Source organism: Hypanus sabinus, chromosome 1 (genome assembly GCF_030144855.1).
Source record: "Hypanus sabinus isolate sHypSab1 chromosome 1, sHypSab1.hap1, whole genome shotgun sequence".
Taxonomy (NCBI): domain Eukaryota; kingdom Metazoa; phylum Chordata; class Chondrichthyes; order Myliobatiformes; family Dasyatidae; genus Hypanus; species Hypanus sabinus.
In genome coordinates, this window is record NC_082706.1 from 105011574 (window position 1) to 105035502 (window position 23929).

At 45.5% G+C, this 23929-nt stretch overlaps 1 protein-coding gene across 1 annotated transcript in view; it reads left to right on the plus strand.

Moving 5' to 3' along the window:
• Positions 1–23929, plus strand: part of pkhd1l1.1 (PKHD1 like 1, tandem duplicate 1) — a 147448-nt gene that overhangs the window by 49377 nt on the left and 74142 nt on the right. Inside the window, exons 31-42 of the mRNA XM_059986258.1 lie at positions 5057–5178; positions 6216–6348; positions 7901–8075; positions 8785–8927; positions 9073–9177; positions 11360–11548; positions 12724–12894; positions 18112–18341; positions 18843–19830; positions 20385–20633; positions 21447–21596; positions 22751–22925. Coding sequence (XP_059842241.1) covers positions 5057–5178; positions 6216–6348; positions 7901–8075; positions 8785–8927; positions 9073–9177; positions 11360–11548; positions 12724–12894; positions 18112–18341; positions 18843–19830; positions 20385–20633; positions 21447–21596; positions 22751–22925 — 2830 coding nt within the window. The remainder of the gene's footprint in view (positions 1–5056; positions 5179–6215; positions 6349–7900; positions 8076–8784; positions 8928–9072; positions 9178–11359; positions 11549–12723; positions 12895–18111; positions 18342–18842; positions 19831–20384; positions 20634–21446; positions 21597–22750; positions 22926–23929) is intronic.

Here is a 23929-nt window from a genome sequence, read left to right on the forward strand (position 1 = left end):
ACTACAGAGTAATACAGTTATACATTCAATTCAGCATCTAAACAGTTAGCGATTACATTGTCACTTCCTGTAATATCTTAATATCTTGTACCTTAATAAATTCCTGCAGCATCAGACTCCAATTCAATAACCACCTATTTTTTATTCCTTTTCTTCAGCAAAACAAAACTAGAGAGTTGTGATCTTAGCTTATGTGTATATTACAAAAGTTTATGCAAATATTAATCTTTATTTTATTTTCAAACTTTACAGTCAAGCTTCCATGGTGCTGTCTATTATTTACATGCTTTGTTGAAATCCCTGAAAACCAGATCCTGTTATTAAAAGTGGCATCCAGTCAACCCTCGCCCCTTTTCCAGTTAACTCCCACGTGGTTGGCTTGCGTACCAGTGTGGAATAGGCTTTTGCATGCTCCTTTCATAGGAGTTATTTTATCAACAATGTTTTCCCAACTTTGCCCATCCTTTGAACTCCCACACAATTCTTTATTTTTAAGCAAGTTGTTAGTTTTATCTTCAGGACCCTTCATTCTATTAGTTTTCAGTTTAATATCTGCAAGTGATCCCTCTTTGTTCAAACAACATTCCAAAGTCTGCCTCTTCACAGCACACCCTTGAATAACATTAGCGTGTGGGGCACCTTAACATTCCAAATCAACCTGTAATTGATTCGCAGGCACCTTGGTAACAAGCCATTGTTCTTTCAGCCTGGTTACTGCTTCTGACACCAGTCCAGCCTTTAAATTTTCTTCATTCAATTTAGGAACTACACTTTTCCCCTTCCCTTCAATAATAATATTCACTTCAGCACCTTTTATCTCCTCACTAACTTTTAACACACCTTCTAACACAAACAACTGGGAATTCTCACTTCCCACCAGTACCAAGGTTAACCCTTTCTTCACTGAACCAAGACCATCTGACCCAAAAGGACTACATTCCTTTTTAACTGAATCAAATACCTCAGACTTTTCCTGAATTTCATTACTAGGTTCAGTACCACGTGCATCCACATCTTGAACACACTCAAACGGGACTTTTGCCTCTTCCAGGCTTTCAATACCCGTACCTTTTTCAAATTCTAAATTCCCCTGATCCTCCCAGTTACTCTATGGGCAACTCCCTTCCGGAGTAAACTCAACACTGCGGGCTGAAACAACCTCATCTGCCAACCCAGCAGACTTCTTCAACATAACGGCATCCTTTTCATCTAGGACTGCCCTCATTTCGTTATCGGGAACACATTTAAATTCAACTTCTTCAAACAGTTCTGTCAAGCCAGACAGATCATCCATGTCCAACCCTGGACCTTCTAACAGCCATATCTGTTTCTCATTTTTACTCCGTGCCTCTATAAATTTCCTCCAGGCTAAGGGTAGGTCTACCTCCTCTCCTTTACTCTCTTTCATCTCCCTACTCTCCGTTTTTCCATCCCCTAACCCCTCTTGGTACAGGGTCAATAAAAACGTCTGAGCCAAATCTACACAGGACTCAGTTAAACTGGCCTCGTTCTCAGCTGTCTTTCTCGACAAGCTGCGAGTGATCACACATGTCGGATAGATCTTGGAACCTAGGGGCGGGTCCTCAACACTTACAGGCTGGCTCGTCAGCTTCATTGCTGACCAAACATCACCACCTGCTAAATCATTACCAAGAAGGACGTCCACGCCTTCTTTTGGGAATTCTGATCACACCCCTATTTCAACTGGTCCAGATACCAGATCACAATTTATAATGATCCCATGCAAAGGTACAGCTTCTGTCCCTTTTTCTATGCCTCTCAAAGCTACCTCTCCAGTCTCAGGACCAAAATTTAGTACCTTACCGAGAATCAATGACCGCTCAGCTCCAGTGTCTCTCCAGATCCTCACTGAAATTGGTGTTTCTCCCTCTTTCACAGACACAGTCCCTTCTGAAATAAATTTCTCATGCCCCTCTCGTATTCTATCTACCTGGGGCTTTCTTGTCGATTTACTGATCGACACAATACACCCTGTAGGGACTGCTGCTTTCCCTTTTCCTGTCTCCTTCCTCGGAGCAAAACACTTAGGTGCAATATGACCCACCTTTCCACAATTAAAACCAGGAACCCTCCTGCCATCTTGCCTTTCTTCCTCCTTATTTTTACCACTAGCTCCCGGCTGAATTTCTACCTCAGCCGGCGGGCTTTCTCTACCGTTCCTACGGTCTTTCTGATGACTCTTAGTCGAGGAAAACTTTGTCTTGTGGGATAGGGCATATTCATCAGTGAACCTGGCAAATTCAGAAATGGACTTATTCGGCTTCTCATTCAAATACATCTGGATATCATCCGAAACACAACCTTTAAATTCCTCAATCAGAATTAACTCCCTTAAACACCGAAAATCTTCTTCCACCATTTCTCCTGCACACCAACGATCCAAGAGCACACCCTTCTCATAGGCAAACTCTGCATACATCTGATTCCACCCTTTCTTTAAATTTCTGAACTTTTGTCTATAGGCCTCAGGTACCAATGCGTAGGCCCGAAGAATGGCCTCCTTTACTTCCTTGTAATTCTCATACTCCTCCTCCTCCACAGACAACGCCGCATATGCTCATTGTGCATACTTTAACATACTTTGTAACAACGCCACCTACTGATCTCTGGGCCACTTCTGACTCACTGCCACTTTTTCAAAATGCAAGAAATAACTGTCAACATCGGTCTCCTGGAATGAAGGTACTAACCTAAACTCCCGACTAACATTAAATCTCTCCTCTCGGTCTGGCCCTTGAGCTCTTCGCTCTTTCCTTAACTTCTCCATGTCCAAGTCATGTTGCCTCTGTTTCTCCTTCTCCTCATACTCCCTCTCCTTTTCGGCTCTTTCCTTCTCCTTTTCAGCTGCTTCCAGCTGTTTTAACTTAATTTCATGTTCCAACCTTAATTTTTCCAATTCTAACTGAGCCATCAAACTAGCTGGTACCTTTTCAGGGATCTGTTCCACTACCTCAGCCGAAAACACATTCTTCTCAATATAATGCTGAGCTACGGCCCTCCACATCTCCCACTTTTTCATTGACAACCTCATCTCTGCGAGATTTAGTCCTTTCACAATAATTACCAAGTCCATCTTTGTGGCAGCCTCCAGCGCCTCCGGAGTCGGGTTTTTTATAAATGTACCTATGTCCATCTTTGCTGGTTTCCCGTCTAGCTATCCACGCAACCAGATCCAAGTTTGGACTTAAAAGCCCGATTCACTGGCCCTCCAATTTGGTATCAAATCTCGAGACGAGGCCCATAACTGTTACGAACCCCATAACTGGGTTACTTACCAGCAAAGATAGAGGCGTCCGTTGGAGTCTGGTAATACTATTTTTAACAGTATTAGTAAAAATACACAAAAATAATATCAATGCAAATATACAGATAATATACGTCGTCAATACTAAACCTAAAAGTGCGGGTATAATAATAATCAATAAGAAATAAGCTCTATCGTTGTCCAGGGGATAATGAACTGTCTGATGGAAATATAGAGTTCGCTGCAGTTCACACAGGCTGCCGCTGTTTGTTTGTCGCGGTGCTGCAATTGTTGGGGAGAGAGAGACAGAGATAGGAATAGAATGGGAACAGTTATCGCTACGGGTTTTGCCAACCTTCCTTTATGATTTCGATCCGTTGGTGTCTCGTTGGTGTAGCCATTCAAGTGTGACCTTTCCTTTAGCTAAACTGTTCTTCCGTGATGAGCCCGCCACCCAGGCAAGGGAGGACGCGCACGAGCTCCCAACGGCTTTCGCGATAAAACGCTGTCACTGGATTTCTAGCGTTGCTCCTGGTGCGTCTGTTTCCCCAGACCCTCTTTTATCCTCACTCACAGGGTCTCAGATGTCAATCAGGTTGGGATGATGCAGTCCCTCAACCAGCCCACTCTGGTTGTCCCCTGAGGGGTTTCAATGAATAGTACAGTACTCAATACACAATTCCGTCTCCAAGAGACAATAGCCGTAATCTCTCTCTTTGTCAAATAGGAGACATTCCACCTTCTGTATTCTGCTGTGTCTCAACGACTGCCTTTGCTGTTCCTGTGTCTCTCTCATTACTGACATGCTGTGTATCTCTCTCATTTCCTGGGTATCAGACCCAAAATAATAGCGATCTTGTGATTCTCAAAAGGGGGGGGGGCAACTTTGCTCCCTTCATTCGTTACACCACAGAGTTGTGGACACAGCTCAGCACATCATGAAAACCTTCCATATCTATGCTTTTCTCTGCCTCAGTAAAGCAGTCAACTTAATCAAAGACCCACCCTCCCCAGCCATTTTCTCTTTTCCCCTCTTCCATTGGAAAGTAGATATAAAAGCCTGAAAGCACATAACACCGGACTCAAGGACAGGTCTACCCTGCAGTCATAAAACTTCTAATTAGTTTCCTGGTAAACTTTAAATTCAAAACATGACCTCACAATCTACCTTATTATGAGCTTACACCTTATTGTCTGCCTGCAATGCACTCTCTCCATATCCATTTATTCTGCATTGTTATTTGATTACCTTGTTTACAATGCACTGTGTAATGAACTGATCTGTATGAACAGTGTGCAAGAAAAGCTGCTCGCTGCATCCTCCACGGAACGTGGACACTTAGGAACCAATTCCAATGCCAATGAAACTTCGAAGGAAGTGGAGATGCTGATGTGCCATCTTCATGGTTGATGAAGACAGATGCTCTGAAGTTTTGACCCCTACCCCTAGGCATGGGAGTCAGCTCACTCTTTCCACTGCAAACCCTTCTCAGTGTTGGCCTTCGCTCAGAGGTGGTGGACATCTGGCCAGTCCCTAAGTGACAGTTAACTAATGGAGGCTGAGGGCTAGAGTAATGTCTGGGTGTTAGGTTGGCAGTTGTTTTGTTACGGATGGAGATTGGAACACAGCCAGAAAGTGGATCACTGGAGTGGGTCCAGAACGATGATAGAATAGCTCGAAGGGCTGAATGTTCCCTAAAGCACCAACCCCTGGATGGGCCATGAGTGGCAGCACTGGAATTTAAGCCCAGGCTCTCATCAATTCTCCTGGCCTTTTTGTTTCTGCTCCAGGTGGGACCATCCTGACGATATCCGGCTCCGGTTTCACTCCCGGTGCAACAATTTTAGTCGGAAAGAAGCCCTGCCATCTCCTCACACTGAGCCCCAGTGAGATGACCTGCAGTACACCGGCTGTGAGTGGTCTGTGGTTCCTGTAGGCAGTGGGAGAGTGGGTCTGGATTGAGTGGAGGAATATGTGTGTGGTGGAGTGTGATTGGCTCCTGGGTCTCACTATACCTGTCCCCCTTTCCCCCTTGCTTGCCATATACAGGTGAATGTTGTGTGTAAACTGGCTCTAAGCCCCTACAGCAGCACTCCTCCAAATAGTGCGACCTTGCGAGTTCACAATCCCACTGGGAACATCCTCTGCAAATGCAGATATATCATTCCCATTGACTTATTAAGAGTGCATATCTAACTGTAGATTTACTGATGTTATACTGGAACACAATAGATACATTCCTATGTAATTACATATATTGAATGATTGTGATTTTAGCAATGAAGTGAACCCATTTATTGTTGAGGGATACTACTTCCTTTAATGGGCGTGTGTGGAATTTCACACTGACATTTGCCTGGCATTCACTCAGTGCTACACAAGGACAGAGAATTCCTTGGATAAAGAGCCCCATCATCTCAGAATGATTCAATGTAAGAGCTAGTTTCTGTCTCCATCTATCAGCCCTGTTAGAAAATGTCTGGAATGATAATAATTATGTCAAGGCATAATAAATGTTAGCTCTGGTGGGGAGCTGCAAGGGGAACTAGTTCTGTTGGATGTCATAAATTACAGTCTCAAGCCATCTGCTGGTCCTTAACTGCACCCGAACACACAATCCTTGAAAGCATGCTCAGAGGAGGTATTAATATTTAATAGTGTGAATTACAGGTTCTGTTAACCTTGTGTGAGATTCAAGAGAATAATTACCAGGTAGACTGACTGATGTACACAGCCCTGGTTTTGAATTAGGTGCCAGCGCTAATCCTAGGATCACATTTCCTGGCGTAGGCTTCATGTTAATTATAATGCAACATCCCTTATGGTGGTAGTTGAAGTTATTCAGGGTTTTATTGGAGCTTACTTAACTTTCCGTTTTGATTACATTTCATCTGCTCAGGAAAATGATGAGAGAGCTTTTAATTCACTTTCCTTCCTTTTTCTCTGCAGGCAGCGGCTGGAGTGGCCAACGTCTCTGTGTTCACTAATGAAATGCGTTGCACATTGCCCTTCAATTTCACTTACACAGAAGAGAAAATGCCAGTAATCTTGAAAATAACTCCCACAGCAAGCAATGTGGCAGGTATGTCTGTCACTTGCATGGGGTCTGAGGTCTGTGGGTGGTTGGTCTTAAATGTTTCAGAAGCTCTGGAGAAGATGCAGAGGAGAATCACCAGGGCATTCAACAATAAACAGTCTGCTGGAGAACTCAGAGGGTCAAGCAGCATCTCTGTAAGAAAAGGATCTATGTGGCCTGAAGCAATGTCTTCACCCGCACTATCAACAATTCTTCCATCCCCACAGATGCTGCTTGTCCCATTGAGTTCCTCCAGCAGATTGTTGCTTCAGATTCCAGTATCTGCAGTCTCTTGTGTCTTCAGGAGGATGTTGCCTCAACTGGAGGACTTTTGTTATGGGGAAAGATGGGATAGGCTGGCCTTGTTTTCCCTGGAGCAAAGGAAGAAGTGAGCTGATTTGACAGAGATGTATGAGCTGATGAAAGGCATAGATCAGGTAGTTACACACACAAAAAGTACTGCAAGAACTCAGCAAGTCAGGCAGCATCCATGGATGGGAATAAGCAGATGACCTTTCAGGCCAAGATCCTTCATTGGGCCTGGAAAGGAGCGGAGCTGAAGCCAGAGTAAGAAGGTGGGGAGAGGGGAAGGAGAACAAGTTGGCATGTGATAGGTGAAACATGCTGAGGGGGAAGGTGGGTGGCTGGGGGAGGGGGATTGAAAAGAGAAGCTGGGAAGTGACAGGTGAAAGGGGTAAAGGGCAAGGGAAAGAGGAGTCTGACAGGAGCAGCCAGCGAACAACTAGAGAAAAGGAAGATGGGGCACCAGAGGGAGGTGATGGGCAGGTTAGGAGAGGAGAAGGGGTGGCAACAGGACAAAATGGGAAATAGACAAAGAGAGAAGGGGGAGGGGAGGGGAGACACTACCAGATATCAGAGAAATCGATGCTCATGCCATCAAGCTGGAGGTTACCCAGATGGAATATGAGGTGTTGCTCCTCCAGTCTGAGCATGACCTCATTGTGGTGGTGGAGGGGGCCATGAGCAGTCATGTTGGAATGGGAATGGGATGTTGAATTGAAATGGGTGGCCACTGGGAAATCCTGTCTTTTGTGGCAGACGGAGAAAAGCGGTTCTCCAATCTACTTTGTACGTTAGGTCTCACAGTCATAGAAGAGGCTGCACAGGGTGCCATTATTGCCTCAGGGTATCAGAGTTCAATTCCAGCACCCTCTGTCAGAAAGTTTGTACATGGGTTTCCTCTGCGTGCTCCAGTTTCCTCCCACAGTCCAAAGATGTATCGGTTCAAAGGTTAGCCGGTCGTTGTAAGTTATCCTGTGATTAGGCCAGGGGTTAAATCGGTGGGTTGCTGGGAGGCGAGCTCGGTGGTCAGAAGGACTTGCTCCATGCTGTATCATTAAATGAAATAAATCAGAGTGAGGGGCCTGGGATAGGGTCAGAGGTCTGGGAGGAGGAAGGGATGAGGTCAGGAGACTACGGAAGGAAGACATCAAACTGCAGTCAATAGGTGCAGTGATCTCAGGGGTCGCTGGTAGGCTGATCACCTTTGAACCAGGTGAAAAGAGCAACCTAACCACATTAAAAATTGCCTTGATAGGTGGTTCTAGTCTGACGATCCATGGGTCGAACTTTGGCAATCAATCTGGAGCCAGTCGTGTATTCATTGGGAACTCTGAGTGTCCGATCCTCCAGTGGTGGCCTAACAACATCACCTGTCAGCTGCCCAGCCTGCCCCCCGGAGCGTACCCCATACAGACACGTGCCCCTAACAGGTAGGTCAGGCCTTAGGGTTCTCTGTAGGAGATAAGCAAACTATCAGACACATTCTATCCACAGTGCATTTGGAATCCCTCGCATTTCCAACCCTCAACACATGCCTCTCACCTTCTACCTCTCTCCCCTCCCATGTTCTTGATCCTCTGGATCCCCAGCCTCTCAAACTCCTGTATCCTCCCAACAACATCTGGCCCCACCTTCAGAGGGCTGAACCCCTTCACCTGATTACAAATAAGCTAATTCATCACAGCCTTTGGCTGCAAGGACGCAAGCAAGAATGGTTTGAAACCTCCTGAACCTGGCTTCTGTATCCCAGCAGAATACTTCCATTTGGTGTTATACTTATTTTCACCAATTTTAAATTCAAATTACCCCCCCCCCCCCCCCACAAGTGCTGATTGACATTTTGACTGAGACTGGCATGTTTATGGCGAGCCATTTAGCGGTTCACACAGCACAGGGTTAGCACCGTCACACACATCAAGGTAGAATCTCACCCTGGGTTGCAAAATATTGAATGTGTGACACATTAGTAATTGTATGTTGTACCATGTCAGTGGAAACAAATTTCAGAATTCAGGTACCGTTCCTCTCCACCACCAGTACACATGAAACATGGACACTACCCCTTTGTCTTTTAAGACTCAAAGGGCCAAAAGGCCTAATTCTGCTCCTATGTCTTATGGTCTTTATCCTTCTCCACAGTAGCACTGCAAATGTTTCGATTGAGTACATCCTGCGTGTAACAGGAATGACACCCCGGCTGGGTTCGCTGTATGGGGGCACAGCAATCACTATCTCTGGGGCTGGTTTCAGTACCACCCCAGAAGGTAACACTGTCCAGCTTGGTAAGTTTGTGAGAAGCTGCTCTATTTCTCACTGAGAGCTTCTCACCAAGCTGTTTTAATTCTGTTAACCTAAATGTCCACTTTAACCCGGTTCTGAAACCTAATCTCATTGTTTTGTTCTGTTCTGCATCACTGATGTTTACAGGCTCCGTTCAATGTCCCGTTTCCTTTGCTTCACCCAATGTGATTGAGTGTGCTCTTGGTTCAACTGGAAGAAGTTTCTTGGTCACCAACAATGGCAGCCATCCAAGTAGGTGGTAACCTCACGAGGGTTTCTGTCTTGCCCACCATCTCTCCATATTCTAACTCAGAGCAGTGCAACAGGTCACTCCGCCTTCACCCTTTTCTGCAATTCAGTTAGGTTCTGGCTGATCTAGATCCTAACTCCACTAGCCTGCCTTGTTGACTCCACTGACTCTAATAACTTGTCCTATTGACTCCACTGACCTGCCTTCATTCTGCAGTAGTTAATTTACAAGAACCTAATAACCTTGACTCCTGCTGGTCGCCTGGACTGATTACCCATTGGGGAGAGAACACAGCAGAACATAGAAACAGAAGGAGTTGGCCTTTCAGCCCCCAGAGCCACCTCCTCATTCAGATCTCCTGATTCTCTTTCTCAACATCACTCTCTTCACTTATCCCATATCCTTTTGTTCCCTGAATATCCAAAAACCCAACGATCTCTGTCTAGAATTTACTCAGCAACTGAATCTCTTCTGCCTTCTGTGGGAAAGAATTCCAAAGAATTCATTATCCTCTGGATACAGAAATGTCTTCTCACCTCCTGAAAGGTCCCTGATATGACATCCTTGCTAGAGTAAATACCATCCTTGCACCTACACTCTGGAGCTCCTTTAGAGTTTTGTATACTTCAGTGTGATTTCCTCTCACACTTCTATAGAAAACAGGATCAGGGTCTGTTTAATGCATGCTTACATGACGAATCAGATAGCTCAGGAATCAATCTGGTGAACCTTCATGGCTCTCCCTCTATCGCAAACACATCCTTCCCTAGATAGGGACAGCACATCTGTACACAACGTTTGTGAAACAGTTTCACTTGGACTTGATATAGTTGGAGCAAGAACTTTCTTCTCTTGCACTCAATCCTCTGCATTTACCTTCCCAGCTGCTTGGTGTATCTGTGTTTTAACTCCCTGTGATTTTTGTACAACACCTGGATCCCTTTGAACACCAGCACCTTGCAACTTCTCACTTTAAATGTGCACTGTTCTTCAATGTTCCTGTACCAAAGATTTGCATTTTCAGATTATTTTCTGCCTCCATGAATTTAGCTATTCACCACCTCTCTATGTACTCCAAGCTATCTATTTTCCTCACAAGCCTGCCTTCACTCTGCTTTATACATTGTAAATCTAGACGCACTGCACCTGGCCCAATCATTTCATCTCATTGATTGTGAACTGTTAAAATTAAGAGGCATAGATAAGGTGCATGATACCAGTCTTTCCCCCAGGGTAGGGGGTCCTAGGCACAGGTTTAGGGTAAGAGGGAACGTATTTAAGAGAGATCTGAGGGGCAACTTTTTCATGCAAAGAGTAATGAGCATATGGACTGAGCTGCCACAGGAAGCGGTTGAGGCAGGTACAACGGTATCACTTAGGAAACACTTGGAAAGGTACTGTATGTGGAAAGGCAGGGCTTAGGGGAAAATGCAGAAAATTGGGTCTAACTGTTGGGCACCATGATCGACATGGACTGGTCGGGTTGACTGGTTGTATTGAACTATGACTCTGTGAATCTATGATAAGAGCCGAGCATTCAGCATGAACCTGTGACACCCGCTCCCAGCCAGAAAGTGACCCATTCATTCACACTCTCAGCTTTCTGTTCTTTAACCAGTCCTCACCCTGTGCCACTCTGATGCCATGTGCTCTGTGTGCTCAAAGACTTGCTAAAAGCGCAGTTACACCCTATCCACAAGCTTCCCATGTGTCCATTCTGCTAGTTATAACCTCTAAAAGCTCAGATCAGTCAAACATCATTTTCCTCTATCAAGTCATGTTGACTTTGCTTAATCCTGCCATTATTTTCCAAGTGCGCTGAAATCACTTCCTTAATAACATTTTCCCTTCTACTGAATCAGCCAACTGGTCGGTAACTCTCTCTCCTTCCTTCCATAAGTAGTGGGGCACCAGATTTGCATTCTTCCCTATCTGGGTAAAGGTTTGAATCAAATTCAAAGACCATCACTTGGTGACAAGTGTCAAAAATAAATGTGTAATCTGTTCAATGTGATGTGTTCTGTTTAAGGAGAGAGCCCTTGCACTGAGAGCTATATAGCACTCTTTATTGAAAGAAAGTTAGAGATTAAGATTGAAATTATGCAAATTCTGATTCGCTAATCTTATTATTCAAATTGGTTTTATCTCTGGAGCTACTCTGCTGACTACTTTTCTTTTGAACAGCCCTAGGAGTTGGGTACAGCTGGAATCCATCAGTGCTCAAAATCCTCGTAGGAGACACAATCCACTGGCGGTGGGAGGCCCCACCTCTTGTCCAGGGCTTGAGCTACCGAGTCTTCAGTGTCTCCAGGTCCAGTGATGTGAATTATAAAGGCAGGGGGTTTATCAGTGGAAATACCGGCACTCCAGCAGGCAAGTACCCCAGATGTGCATTTAATTTAACTGGTAAAGTCAAGCTGATAGGACCTTGTCATATGCCTAAAGTTCCTCTTTGTTTCACACACAAAATGCTGGAGGAACTCAGCAGGTCAGGCAGCATCTATGGAGAGAAACAAATAGTCAACATTTCAGGTTGACACCCTTCATTGGGACTGGAAAGAAGGGGGGGTGGAAAGTCCAGAATGAGAAGCTGGCAAGTGATAGGTAAAGCCAGGTGAGGGGGATGAAGTGAGAAGCTGGCAGCTGATAGGAGGAGAAGGTAAAGGGCAAAAGATGAAGGAACCTGATAAGGGGGGAGAAAGGGAAGGAGGAGGACTCCAGGGGGAGCAGTTGGGCAGGTGAGAAGACAAAGGGCAAGAGGGGAGCCAGAATGGGAAATAGAAAAAGGGAGAATGCTGAGGGGATAGAAGTTACCAGAAGTTAAAGAAATCAATGTTCATGCCATCAGACAGAATATGAAGTGTTGCTATTCCAACCTGAGCTTGGCCTCATTGTGGCAATGGGTGGCCATCAGGAAATCCTGCCTGTTCCGACATTTTATGTGTGTTGCTCTGGATCTCTCAAAATCTCTTGTGCTACCTTGGTTACTTTTTCAGATTTAACAGCATTTCTTCTGGGTGTTCTAATAATTTCATTCACACCATGGAACAAAATTGAGCTTGGACATGGGGAGATGGTTCAGCAGGGACTGGCCTTTCTCCAGCACCTAACATTAGCCTTGGGATGTCCCAAAGAACTTTCCAGCCCACAGGGTCCTTCTGAAGAGCAATCACTGTAGATAACAAAAAAAATCTCTCAAATGATGTTGTGAAAGTGAGTTGATGATCAGTTGAAGTGATGTTGGATGAGGAATCAGAGTGTGGGGAGAACTCTCCTGTTCCTCCTCATGCACTTAGTCTCTGCACCAGTCCTTCACTCATTTCCTTTTATTCACTCCATGTTCCCAATGAACTCCTACAATCCTTAAGATCTCCTAAACTTTTCTGCCCCGCTTCCCACATTATCACAATGTCTTTTGCCAGAAGACCTTCACTGGCTGTCAATTGCTTGTGGAGATCCTGAGATCACAGAAGGTTGTACATAAATGCCAGAGCTTTCCTTATTTTGTGCTGGTTAAGCTGACAAGAAATTTCCCTTTTTCCATGTAGGCTTTTTCTCCCACCGCTTCACCTCCCCTGGCTCATTTTTCTACAGCAGTGGTTACATCGACCAGAACAGTAAGATCTTCCTACAAGGCATAGTGCATGTGAGGGCAGCGGAAGAGAACTCCTTAAACCTGCGCGTTTCTGTGGCTGGGATTGAGGCAGAATATCTATCTGGTGAGTTCATCCATTTTCAGTCTGCAGATTTTCAGGCAGTACCAGGACCAGGTTAATGGAAATCCAAATCAGATTTATATGAATTTTGTGACATGAAATTTGTTATCTTACAGCAGTGCAAAGACATAAAATTACTATAAATTACAAAATAAATAAATGGAGCAAAAAAATAATGAGGTCGTCTTCATGGATTCATGGACCCTTCAGAAGCCTGATGGTGAAGGGGAAGAAGGTGTTACTAAATCATCGAGTGTGGGTCTTCTGGCTCCTATACCTCCACTAATGGTAGTACTGAGAAGAGGAGATATCCCAGATCCTCTCAGCTCCCTGGCTGGGTTAGATTTGTTGCTATTAAAGAGGTCACCCATTAAGTGAGGCACTAGTATTGCCCAATAGACATCATGGTTGTTCAAGATGTGGCTAAAACAGTACCCCTTTCAGCAAAAATTGCTAACTCCAGGAGAGCATACATTGTAGACAGGTGGACCAATGTTCTTCAATCATGAAGTTCCCTGTCATTACAGCTGTTCAGTGACCAAGGTAGTGGCGAACAATTATCAAAACATATTTGCATCCATTATATCTGCTGTGTTTTACCATTGCCAAGAAAAGCAATGAAGCAGAAAGAAATCTCAGAGTACACAACCAAGCATGTGTAAATGTAAGGACGGAGATGACAGGCCCCTCATTGTAATCTGTCAGTCAGTGGTTTTTCCAGAGAGAGTCTGGGTGAGAACAAAGTGGGGCTTCAAACAGTCTTCCTTTTTCAAATATCTACTGACCCTTATTCGTCATTAAGCACATAAGGTGGGTGACACTGCCTCACCGTTCCAGAGAACCAGTTTCAGTCCTGACCTCAGGTGTTGTCTCTGTGGAGTTTGCATGTTCTCACTGTGACTGTGTGGGTTTCTCTCAGCTGCTCCACTTTCCTTCACCCTGAAGACGTGTGGGTTGGTGGGTTAATTGTTCACAGTAAGTTGCGTCTAGTGTGGGGGTGAGGTCTGAAATCCTGGGGTTATGGGTAGTTGATGGGAATATAGGAATCAAAAAATGAGATTAGTGTAGAATTAGAGTAAATAGTGCTTAGAGTGTTGGTATGTTTTAAGAAGGCAACGATAATCCCAGTGCCGAAGAAAAGCAAAGTGGTATGCCTGAATAACTACCGACCTGTGGCTCTAACATCAATTGCTATGAAGCGCTTCGAGAAATTGGTTATGGCACATGTCAACCATAACTTACCGGTCAATCTCAAAGCTTTGCAATTCGCCTACCGGAGCATCTACATCGGTGGTGCGCAAGTGGAACAGGTCAAAAGCTTTAAGTTCCTCGGGGTGAATATCACAAATGACCTGACTTGGTCTAACCAAGCAGAGTCCACTAACAAACCAATCTTCCATCCTTGTACTCACTTTACACCACATGCTGTCGGAGCAGTGCTGCCAGGATAATCAAGGATAAGTCCCACCCATCCAACACATTTTTTGTCCCACTTCCCTCCGAGAGAAGGTTCAGGAGCATGAAGATACGTAAGGCCAGATTTGGGAAAAGCTTCTTTCCAACTGTGATAAGACTGCTGAAAAGATCCTGACCCAGATCTGGGCTGTATCTTCCAAATATCTGGATCTGACTTGCATTACTGTACTTCCCCTTTTCTATTTTCTGATTATGCTTTATAATTTAAATTGTTATTATATTTACTTTGATTTGTACTTCAGGGAGCATGAGCACAGAAACAAATATCGCTGTGATGATTGTACGCTCTAGTATCAATTGTTTGGTGACAATAAAGTATTTGTATTTGGACTCGGTGGACGGTGTTACCATGCTACATAATACTGAGTCTGTAAGCCATTGTCGAAAGCAATTAAACAGTAAAAAACTTTAAACAAAATTCTCCCATATTACCTCTCCTTTTATAACTTGGTGTAACTTTGTGCAAGGTTAAAGAAGGTAATGGATGTGTCTCTTGCACAGAATATCTGTAATAAATGTAAATACAGTGGTTTCTGGTTAATCAGGGAAGCCATTTATTTGGGACAACTCTTAAAGAAGAAAAAGTAATCTAGAAAATAGCTGGGATTCCTTTCATTTATTTGGAATGCCGTGCCACTTAATTGGGGCAGGAGATCGCTACTAAACAGTTTCTAAATAGCGACAGATGACTGCACTGATGTGGCCGTTAGATACTACTCCTTGCTTAGAATGAACAGATTTTAAGAAATGTCAGTTGGGTACACATGTTCAAAAAGCAGTGATTTTTGTCACTGATAGTTGACAAGAAATAAGCAATAAGACAATTCAGAGCTGCTTTGCTCACTGCGGGTTTCAAGTATTTAGGCCGGGAGTGAAAATGAAACAATTTCATTAATTCAACAAATTACAAACTATAAATAATTTGAAGGTATTCGCAATCACCTTGAATGTTACAATGAAAGTGATGATTTGGAGGATGCAATCATCAGTAGTATTGTGTGAAGGCAGTCTATTATCTACACCAGGTGTATGCAGCATACAGATATACTAGTTGAATTTAGAATTCCTACGTCAATAACAATTGGGAATTAATACACAGCTTTATAGTACCATCATAGTATCAAAGGTGCTTTAATTTGTTCTGTATTTCACTTAAATACATAATTTGTTACTCAGTTAAACTTTTTATACCTTTTTAACTATTTCGTGAAGCTTTGGCTAATCGGGACAGCCGTTTAAATGGGCCAAAATGTATTGGTCTCAATGTGTCCCTATTAACTGAAATCCACTGTATTGTAAATATATCTGTGGTATGAGATCCCTCAGATTCTGCAGCTTTACCAAAGAGGGACGTTCTCACACTGTTTTCTAGATTGGCATAACATTTTGGGAGACAATTTCAGAACTCTAGACCCAGGCAGCTGAAGCTGCAGCCACCAGTGAGTGAAATCCAGGGTGATCAAGAAGCCCAACTGCTACAGTGCAAGTTTCCGTATGAGCCACAGCTCCCAAGCCATTGGGCTCTGCCAGTTGATGCTTTTATTTATGATCCTCCTGCCTTTCCGCATCTAAGTCTGTATGTGTTCCTCCCCACTCATGTATGTGACCATTTATCTTGCTCCCTCCCAATAGGAGTGAGTCCCACATTTTCGCTGATCTTTGGATGGAGAAGTGGCTCCTGAATTCCCTGTGGGATTTTGTGGTGATCGTCTGACAATGCCAGCCTGGAGTTCAGCACTTTCTGACACATGAAAACTTGCTCTCTACATCCCCTCCTATAGAATCTTCCATGAGTACCGTGTTCAGTTCTGGTCATCTCACTACAGGAAGGATGTGAATACTATAGAAGGAGTGCAGAAGAAATTTATAAGGATGTGTCCTGGTTTGGAGAGCATGCCTTGTGAGAGTAGGTTGAGTGAACTTGGCCTTTTCTCCTTGAAGCGACAGAGGATGAGAGGTGACCTGACAGAAGAGTATTAGATGAGAGGCATTGATCATGTGGATAGTCAGAGGCTTTTTCCCAGGGCTGAAATGGCTAATATGAGAGGGCATAGTTTTAAGATGCATGGAAGTAGGTACAGAGGGGATGTCAGGGGTAAGTTTTCAAACAGAGAGTGGTGGGTGATGGAATGCACTGCCGGTGATGGTGGTGGAGGTGGATACAATAGGGTCTCTAAGAGACTCTTAGGTAGGAACATGGAGCTTAGAAAAATAGAGGGCTATGCGGTAGGGAAACTCTAGGCAGTTTCTAGAGTAGGTTACATGGTCAGCAGAACATTGAGGGCCGAAAGGCCTGTAATGTGCTGTAGATTTTTATGTTTCTATAGGCCTATGATGAACTATCCTATACTTTCAACTCTCTGTTCTGACAATCAGCAGTCCTTTCTGCTGCTTCTTCTAACTTAATATTTATGATCATTTGTCTATCTTAAAAATGTAGTTAAGTTCCATCTACTGTTTCGCCTTCTGTTACTTCAAGAACGTGATATGGTAGACCAAAACTTCCCACCTTAAAATCTATTGATTATTATACTTTTCATCCCTAGACATTCTTCTGGTCTTTAGTGGGACTCTGTTATCATTTCCACCACCAATGTTTGCTGAAGGGTCAATAATTCTCTGGACTTATTCTGTCCCCTTTCTGAAGTACAGGAACTACCTCAGCTATCCATCAGTCCTCTGTCTCTGCCCCTGTGAACAAATTATTAAATAAATGCACTGAAACACTTGCTGTCACTTCCTCAGATTCTTTAAAATCTGTGAATGTGGTCTCTCTGAATCAATTCATCTCTGAATTTAACTAGCTTCTTTGAAAGCAACTATGCAGTGAAGAAAATAGTTGAGAGAGGCAAATGGCATGTTGACTTCCAGAAGATTTGAGCTCAGGAGTAAAGATGTGCTTCTGCGGTTATGCAGAGGCTTGACACCTGGAGTATGGTGCACAGCTTCGGTCTCCTTCTTGAAGGAAGAATAACCTAGCCATGGATGGAGTACAGTGAAGGTTCACCAGACCGGTTCGTGGGATGATGGGACTTTAGTATGAGGAGAAATTGGGTTGACTCAAATTGTATTCATTAGAGATCAGAAGGATAATTTGGTTCTCATTAAAATACTTGATGGGGCTCCATAGTTTGGATGTGGGGAGAATGGTTTCCTGCCTGGAGAAGAGGGCTGGTAGAGGTGGAGGGAGTCTGGGTCATGGTCTCAGAATTCCGTACCTAGAGGATTTCTTTACCAGAGTGGTGCACTCTGGAGCTCTCTCTCACATTTGGCCAGGTCAGTTTATATAAGGAGGTGATAGAGCTTTGGACTCAAGGTCTTGAATGTTGAGATAAGAGGATTACCCATGATCATATTGAATGGTGCAGAAGATTCAAAGGACCCAATTGTCTTTTGGTGCTCCAGTTTTTTGTTATTTCTTGTTGCCAGGTTAGAGGAGCTGCATGGTACTATGGAGATGGGAGATTGAGGGAAGGAGTCAACAGGACAGGCAGCGCCTGCAGAGGGAATGGACATTTGCGGGTCAAGATTTCACCTGTACTGAGAATTGTAGAAACAAGGACTTGTCAGACTAGGGCAGGTAGAGTTCACCCAGCAAAGTTCTAGAAAGGACACCAGCAGACTGAGGAAATGGAACCATTTTGGACAACTGCTATCCACAAATCCAGCTGTAGGGACTGGTCTCAATGTATTGCTCTCCTTGTACCCCATTCCCTGGGCTGACAACATAATCTCTGTCCCCAGGACACTTGGAGACGGCGCAGTCACAACAGGAACATGGTGGTAACTGTACAGCAGCCAAGCCCACCTGTCCCCAGATCAGCAACAGCACTTCGGACAGCAGTAACTTCACATTCCTTTTGTCTCCCTGCTACTCCCCCACCATCAACAGCATCATGCCATCTAATGGCACTATATACGACAAGCTCACCATCGTGGGCACTGGATTCAGCAACGTCACCTGTGCTAATAAGGTAATTCAATATCGTTTCACCCTTACTCCTTCTTCGGTATTGTGGTCCAGGCCAACATTTATTGTCCATCCCCACCGAGTGGGTCACCTTCTCGAACGTGTGACCTTCTGCTGATGATATTTCCTTGATATGCTGGGAACAGGGTTCCACACATTTGACCCGATGCCAATGTTGTGTTTTAATGTACAGACATTCACAACAAAATGTTAATCTAGCCTCTATTTATCGATGTAACTACCAGGGTGTTTATCTCTTTAATTACATTGTACTGAAGGAAACATCCAGAATCTTTTACAGTCAGTGAAATAGTTCTCCTCCTATCTGTCAATGCTTTTGCCCACCCCTCTCTGTTTCTCCATGCTGTTCATCTCACTGTGTCTGCCCACTTCTCTTTCTCCTCCCTGCTTCTCACTTAATTTTTAATGCCTCCTTGGGTCAGGCCATTGCAGATTAGAACGTGCTGGCATTGAGCCCTCACACAGCTGTTCTGTCTTGTTTCAGGTGAGAGTTGGGCAGCACCCTTGCATCATTGAACACAGCACAGAGTGGGAGATTGTATGCCATGTGGATGTGGAGGGAGAGATGGAAGTTGGGGTGGCCGCTCTGGTGTCCGTGAATGTCCACAATCATGGCTCTGCCATCTCCACGCCATCTGACGAATTCAGCCGCCACTTTGTGCTGCTCCCTCACCTGGACAGGGTAACCCCCAGCCTGGGCTCTACCACAGGACGGACCAGGGTCACCCTCACCGGCGCAGGCTTTGGAAAGTCCTCCAGTACCATCCAGGTGCAGCTGGCGTCAGTGCCCTGCACAGTTGTATCTGTGAATTACACTCATATCTGCTGTGATTCATCCGCCTCCATTGCCTCCAGTGGGACTGTCAGCATTTGGGTACGAGGTCTCTTGGCCACGTGTACTGGCTCCTGTAACTTCACCTACACTAAGAGCATCACACCAAGCGTACTGACTGTCTCCCCAGATGTCCTGGACACTGTCTACACTGATGTGACTATAAGTGGCCGAGGATTTGGCAGCCAAGTCGAGATGGTTCTTATTTTAGTTGGCACTGCCAGCTATAGACCTGCTGAAGTTTCAGACAGCAGCTTGAACACTACTGTGGGACCCCTACCTGTTGGTTCACACTCCCTCAGGGTCTTGATCTTGGACAAGGGTTTATCTGCTGAGAGTCTGTGGCTCACCAGTGCTGCCACAGCTTCTCTGCTCCCAGCCTCGGGAGGCATTAACGGAGGCGCCACATTGTCCATCACGGGGAACGGTTTTGTCCTTGGTGCTACTACTGTGACAGTCGATGGCTCCACTTGCCACATTCTCACCATCACCCCGGGAGAAGTCACGTGTGTCTCTCCAGCCTGTGGCCCAGGCACCGTCCAAGTAAAGGTTACAGTTTATTCCATGGTGTACCCACTCCTGACCTTCACCTGCAACCAAACAGAGACGCCCACTATTCTCACTGTCTCTCCAACCAGTGGTGAGTGCTCTTTGGAACATCATCCTCCAGTGCCCAGTTCAATACCAGCCCGGTACACCGCACCCATTCCACACCACCCCCTTCCATTCACAACCATCCCACCCTCCCTCACCGTTAGCCAACACGCACCCATCCAATCCAATCCATGCCATCCTACCTGATCCCAAACCTTCCCACCCTCCCTCACCATCCATCCTCAACACCCCTTCACCCCATTCTCACCTTTCTCCAATACCCAACCAATTAATTGCCCTGGATGTGACTATGGTCAGATCTTTGCTGTCAGTGGCCTTTCGCTCTAGAACTTGAACTCGTCTTCAAGAACCAGCTGGAGGTATGAACTGGAGGAGGCAGAAGTTCTGCGGGATGATGGGGTTGTTAGAATGACATAGAGTTTACACACAGAATTAGACCAACCTGCCCAATACTCTGTATGAGCTCACCACCACTCTCTTTCCTCTCAACCCTCACAGCCTGTTCCTAATGATCATACTACTTCCCCTAGATCGCACTGAACCCAAGAGCTGTTTCAACAACTTGGTTATTTGTTTTAGGTGTAAGTGGAACAACACTCACCATTCTTGGGCAAAGCTTGGGATCTGGTGTCTCTGAGGTCATGGTGTCAATCGATGGCGTCTTGTGCAATGTGACCATGGCTAACGAGAGCTGTGTGGAGTGCACTGTAGGACATCACGCTGGGGGCAACTTCCCAATCCTGCTGGAACATGTCAGGAGAGGATACGCAAACTCTGGCTTCTCATTTCAGTACCAGCTCAACATAACTTCTGTCTCTCCAGCTGAAGGCATGTACAGATACTTGAATCCTTTTAATGCTTTGAACAGGTAAACTAAAAGCAGAAGGAGGCTATTCTGCCCCTCAATCCTATCTCATAAGTTCATGGCTGATTATTTGGTATCTTCAATTCCACGTTTCTGTCTACACCCAGTTCTCCTTCATCCCTTGTTTATCAAGAACCTACCACTGCTGAAAAATTATCCGAGGAGTCTGCTTCCACCACCCGCTGAGGGACAGAGCTCCAAAGACTCGCGACTCCCCAGGAGAACATTTGCCCTGTATAGATAATCCCTTTTTTTTAAAGTGATTTTTAAGTCTTCCATCTAACGAGTGAAAACTTCCTTTCCAAATGCCTCTCAGATTGTTTGTTTCAATCAACTCCCCACTTACCCATGTATCCCTTAGATACCAGCCCAGCCCAACTAACCCATGTAGTCAGATGGAGAACATACCAACTCCACACAGCCAGCACCAGGGGTTAGGATTGAGCTGGGGCTACGAGATGGCAGCTCTACCAGCTGTGCCACCAATGGAAATGTCCACCTGCCACTGAGCCAACCCGGTGATTCAGTTCCGCACCTCCTCCAGAGCTTCACGTCCTGATGCTGCTGAGCACCTGTCCTCCATCTGCAGCTAAACAAGGAATTTATTCAGGGTATCCTTGCTCTGTGCTGCCCTGAATTACAAGGCCCTGGTCTGTGAACCCACCCTGCCTCGTGGGTCTCTGTTCCTGCACCCTCTCTAGGGTTGGATACTGCAGTGACAATAGATCTGGTTTCTGGAGCCTCATTTTAACCATGCATATTCTCCTGGTTCACAGGCAGCTTTGGTGGTGGCCTGGTCCTGATGGTGAAGGGCACTGGATTTGACATGCAGAAATCGCGAGTGTTTGTGTGCGATGGTGAATGCAGAGTGGAGTCAGCGACCTCCAGTTCCAGCAGCCTGCACTGCCACCTGCCTCTCAATAATGGTGAGGATGCACACACCACAGATGAGAAAGATGCCCTGGGTTTGGTCCACTTCAGGCTGGGAATCCCACCACAGACTGGCCTCTGCACTTCTGAGGAGGGGAGGGGGAGTGGTTTCACTCCCTCTGTCCCTCCCTTCTCCTTAATCAATCTGCTTCTGCAGCTGCTTTATCAATCCTGGTTGGACACATATCTGGAAACTGTCCATTCGCTTGTGACACTTCCTCAACTACTGCCCCTCCCACAGCGTGGCATCCCCTCATTGCCACCCCTTCCACAGTGTGCCATTCTCTCAGTGCCACCTGTCTCACGGTGTGCCATTCCCACAGTGCGGCATTTTCTCAGTGCCACCCCTCCCACAGCGTGGCATCCCCTCATTGCCACCCCTTCCACAGTGTGCCATTCTCTCAGTGCCACCTGTCTCATGGTGTGCCATTCCCACAGTGTGCCATTCCCTCAGTGCCACCTGTCTCATGGTGTGCCATTCCCACAGTGTGCCATTCCCTCAGTGCCACCTGTCTCATGGTGTGCCATTCCCACAGTGCGGCATTTTCTCAGTGCCACCCCTCCCACAGTGTGGCATCCCCTCATTGCCACCCCTTCCACGGTGTGCCATTCCCTCAGTGTCACCTTTCAATACGGCACTCCCTCAATATCACACTAGAATGTCTAAGTATTGCACTTAATGCTCTGGGTTAGATGTGGCATGACCCTCTGGTTCAGACCTTGGAGAATGCAAGATCTACTGATCCAAGCACTTTATATCTCTGCCAGCACTGTTAATATCAATTACTTCCCACAGCAGGTCTGTGTCCACAGTGCACAAAGTGTTTCACTGGTGCGTGAGGTGGAGGGTTCAGCAGAAATAAGCTTGTTTGTCAACGTTGCCGGTTTGTGTTGGATCAGCTTCTTCCTGCACAGAACACAGGCACATGCCACACCGCACCTCGAATCACAACAACCTCCGAGTGAAGGGAGGAGGTTTACACTTAATTCTCCCAACACATCACAGAACAGCAGCATGTTCTGGGAAGCCACAGATGTAGATGTGGATGTTGACAGGGTAGTTTTCGTTATTTAGAGAAGATGAGAAGGCCAATGATTAATGAGGTTGGTACAGTGATGTAGACTGACCCCATGACACCTGCCTGTCCAGGGACTGGGCCTCAGCAGGAGTGCAACGTGACCGTTGTAAACGGTGAAGATTCAATCCAGCTGCCCAACGCCTTCACCTACACGTCAGCTTTGACCCCTGTGGTGATCGCCGTTGAGCCCAGGCGAGGAGGAACAGCAGGAGGCACCAAACTGACCATCACAGGATCGGGCTTCAGGTGAGTGTAGGTTCCAATCCAATTGGATATCACATTTGGAAGAACCTGTCCATTTTTGTGTCATTCTCAGGAGACATGTTACTTTCCATTGATCACTTCCAGGTATAATAATTATTCTTAAACAGAATACTTTAATCCCAAACATACGATAATTAGTTTAACTTCTGTTGAGTTAGGTTCTGATTTTGAACTGTCCCCATTGACTAACTTGTTGCTGTGATACATTAACACTTTGCTGCCCAGTGCCTTGCTGTGAATATCCTCGGTCTGACCAATCCTCCACACAAGCTCTCACTTGTAGGCATGAGTTGGGCAGGTCAAGTTATACTGACATCTCTGCTTCTCTCTCCGAACAATATCTGTAGGGAGTCTGGCAATGCCAGTTTAGGTTTCTACTCTCATCCCTGAGAAATTTGATCCATGTTGTGTGGAGAGTGAACCCTGAACAAGGAGAGGGGTTCGTGGACCTCTAGCTCTTGCATAAATCTGTCCTTGAATAGTGATTCAGGGAGTCACTATTGCCCAGAAGCTGAACAGGGACACAAAGACAGCGGCTGCAGGGGTAGGCCAGAGACAGGGTATTTTCCAGTGGCCCCCCTTGTGGAGAGTGTGTAGGAACATTCAGTGCCCATTGAGTGCAGCTCCAGCAACAGTCAAGACAGTTAACCCCAACCAGTTCAAAGCAGCTCATTTGATTAGTGCATATCACCAGAAGACACTGGAGCAGAAATAAGCTCATTAAATTTGCTCTGCCATTCACTCATGGCTGATTTATTATCCCTCTCAAGCCTAATCTCCTGCCTTCTCTCCATATGTCATCCACCACCCTCAACACACACTCTCTCCACCACCGACACACAGTGTTCACTGTCTTTCAATGCATTGCAGTTTCTCACCCAGGTTTCACCAACAGCAGCTCCCAAATCCTTGACATGTACCACCAAGAGAAACAAGGGCAGCAAACACTGATTGCCCTCCTGTCATTCGCTGTCCCACCTTGGAAA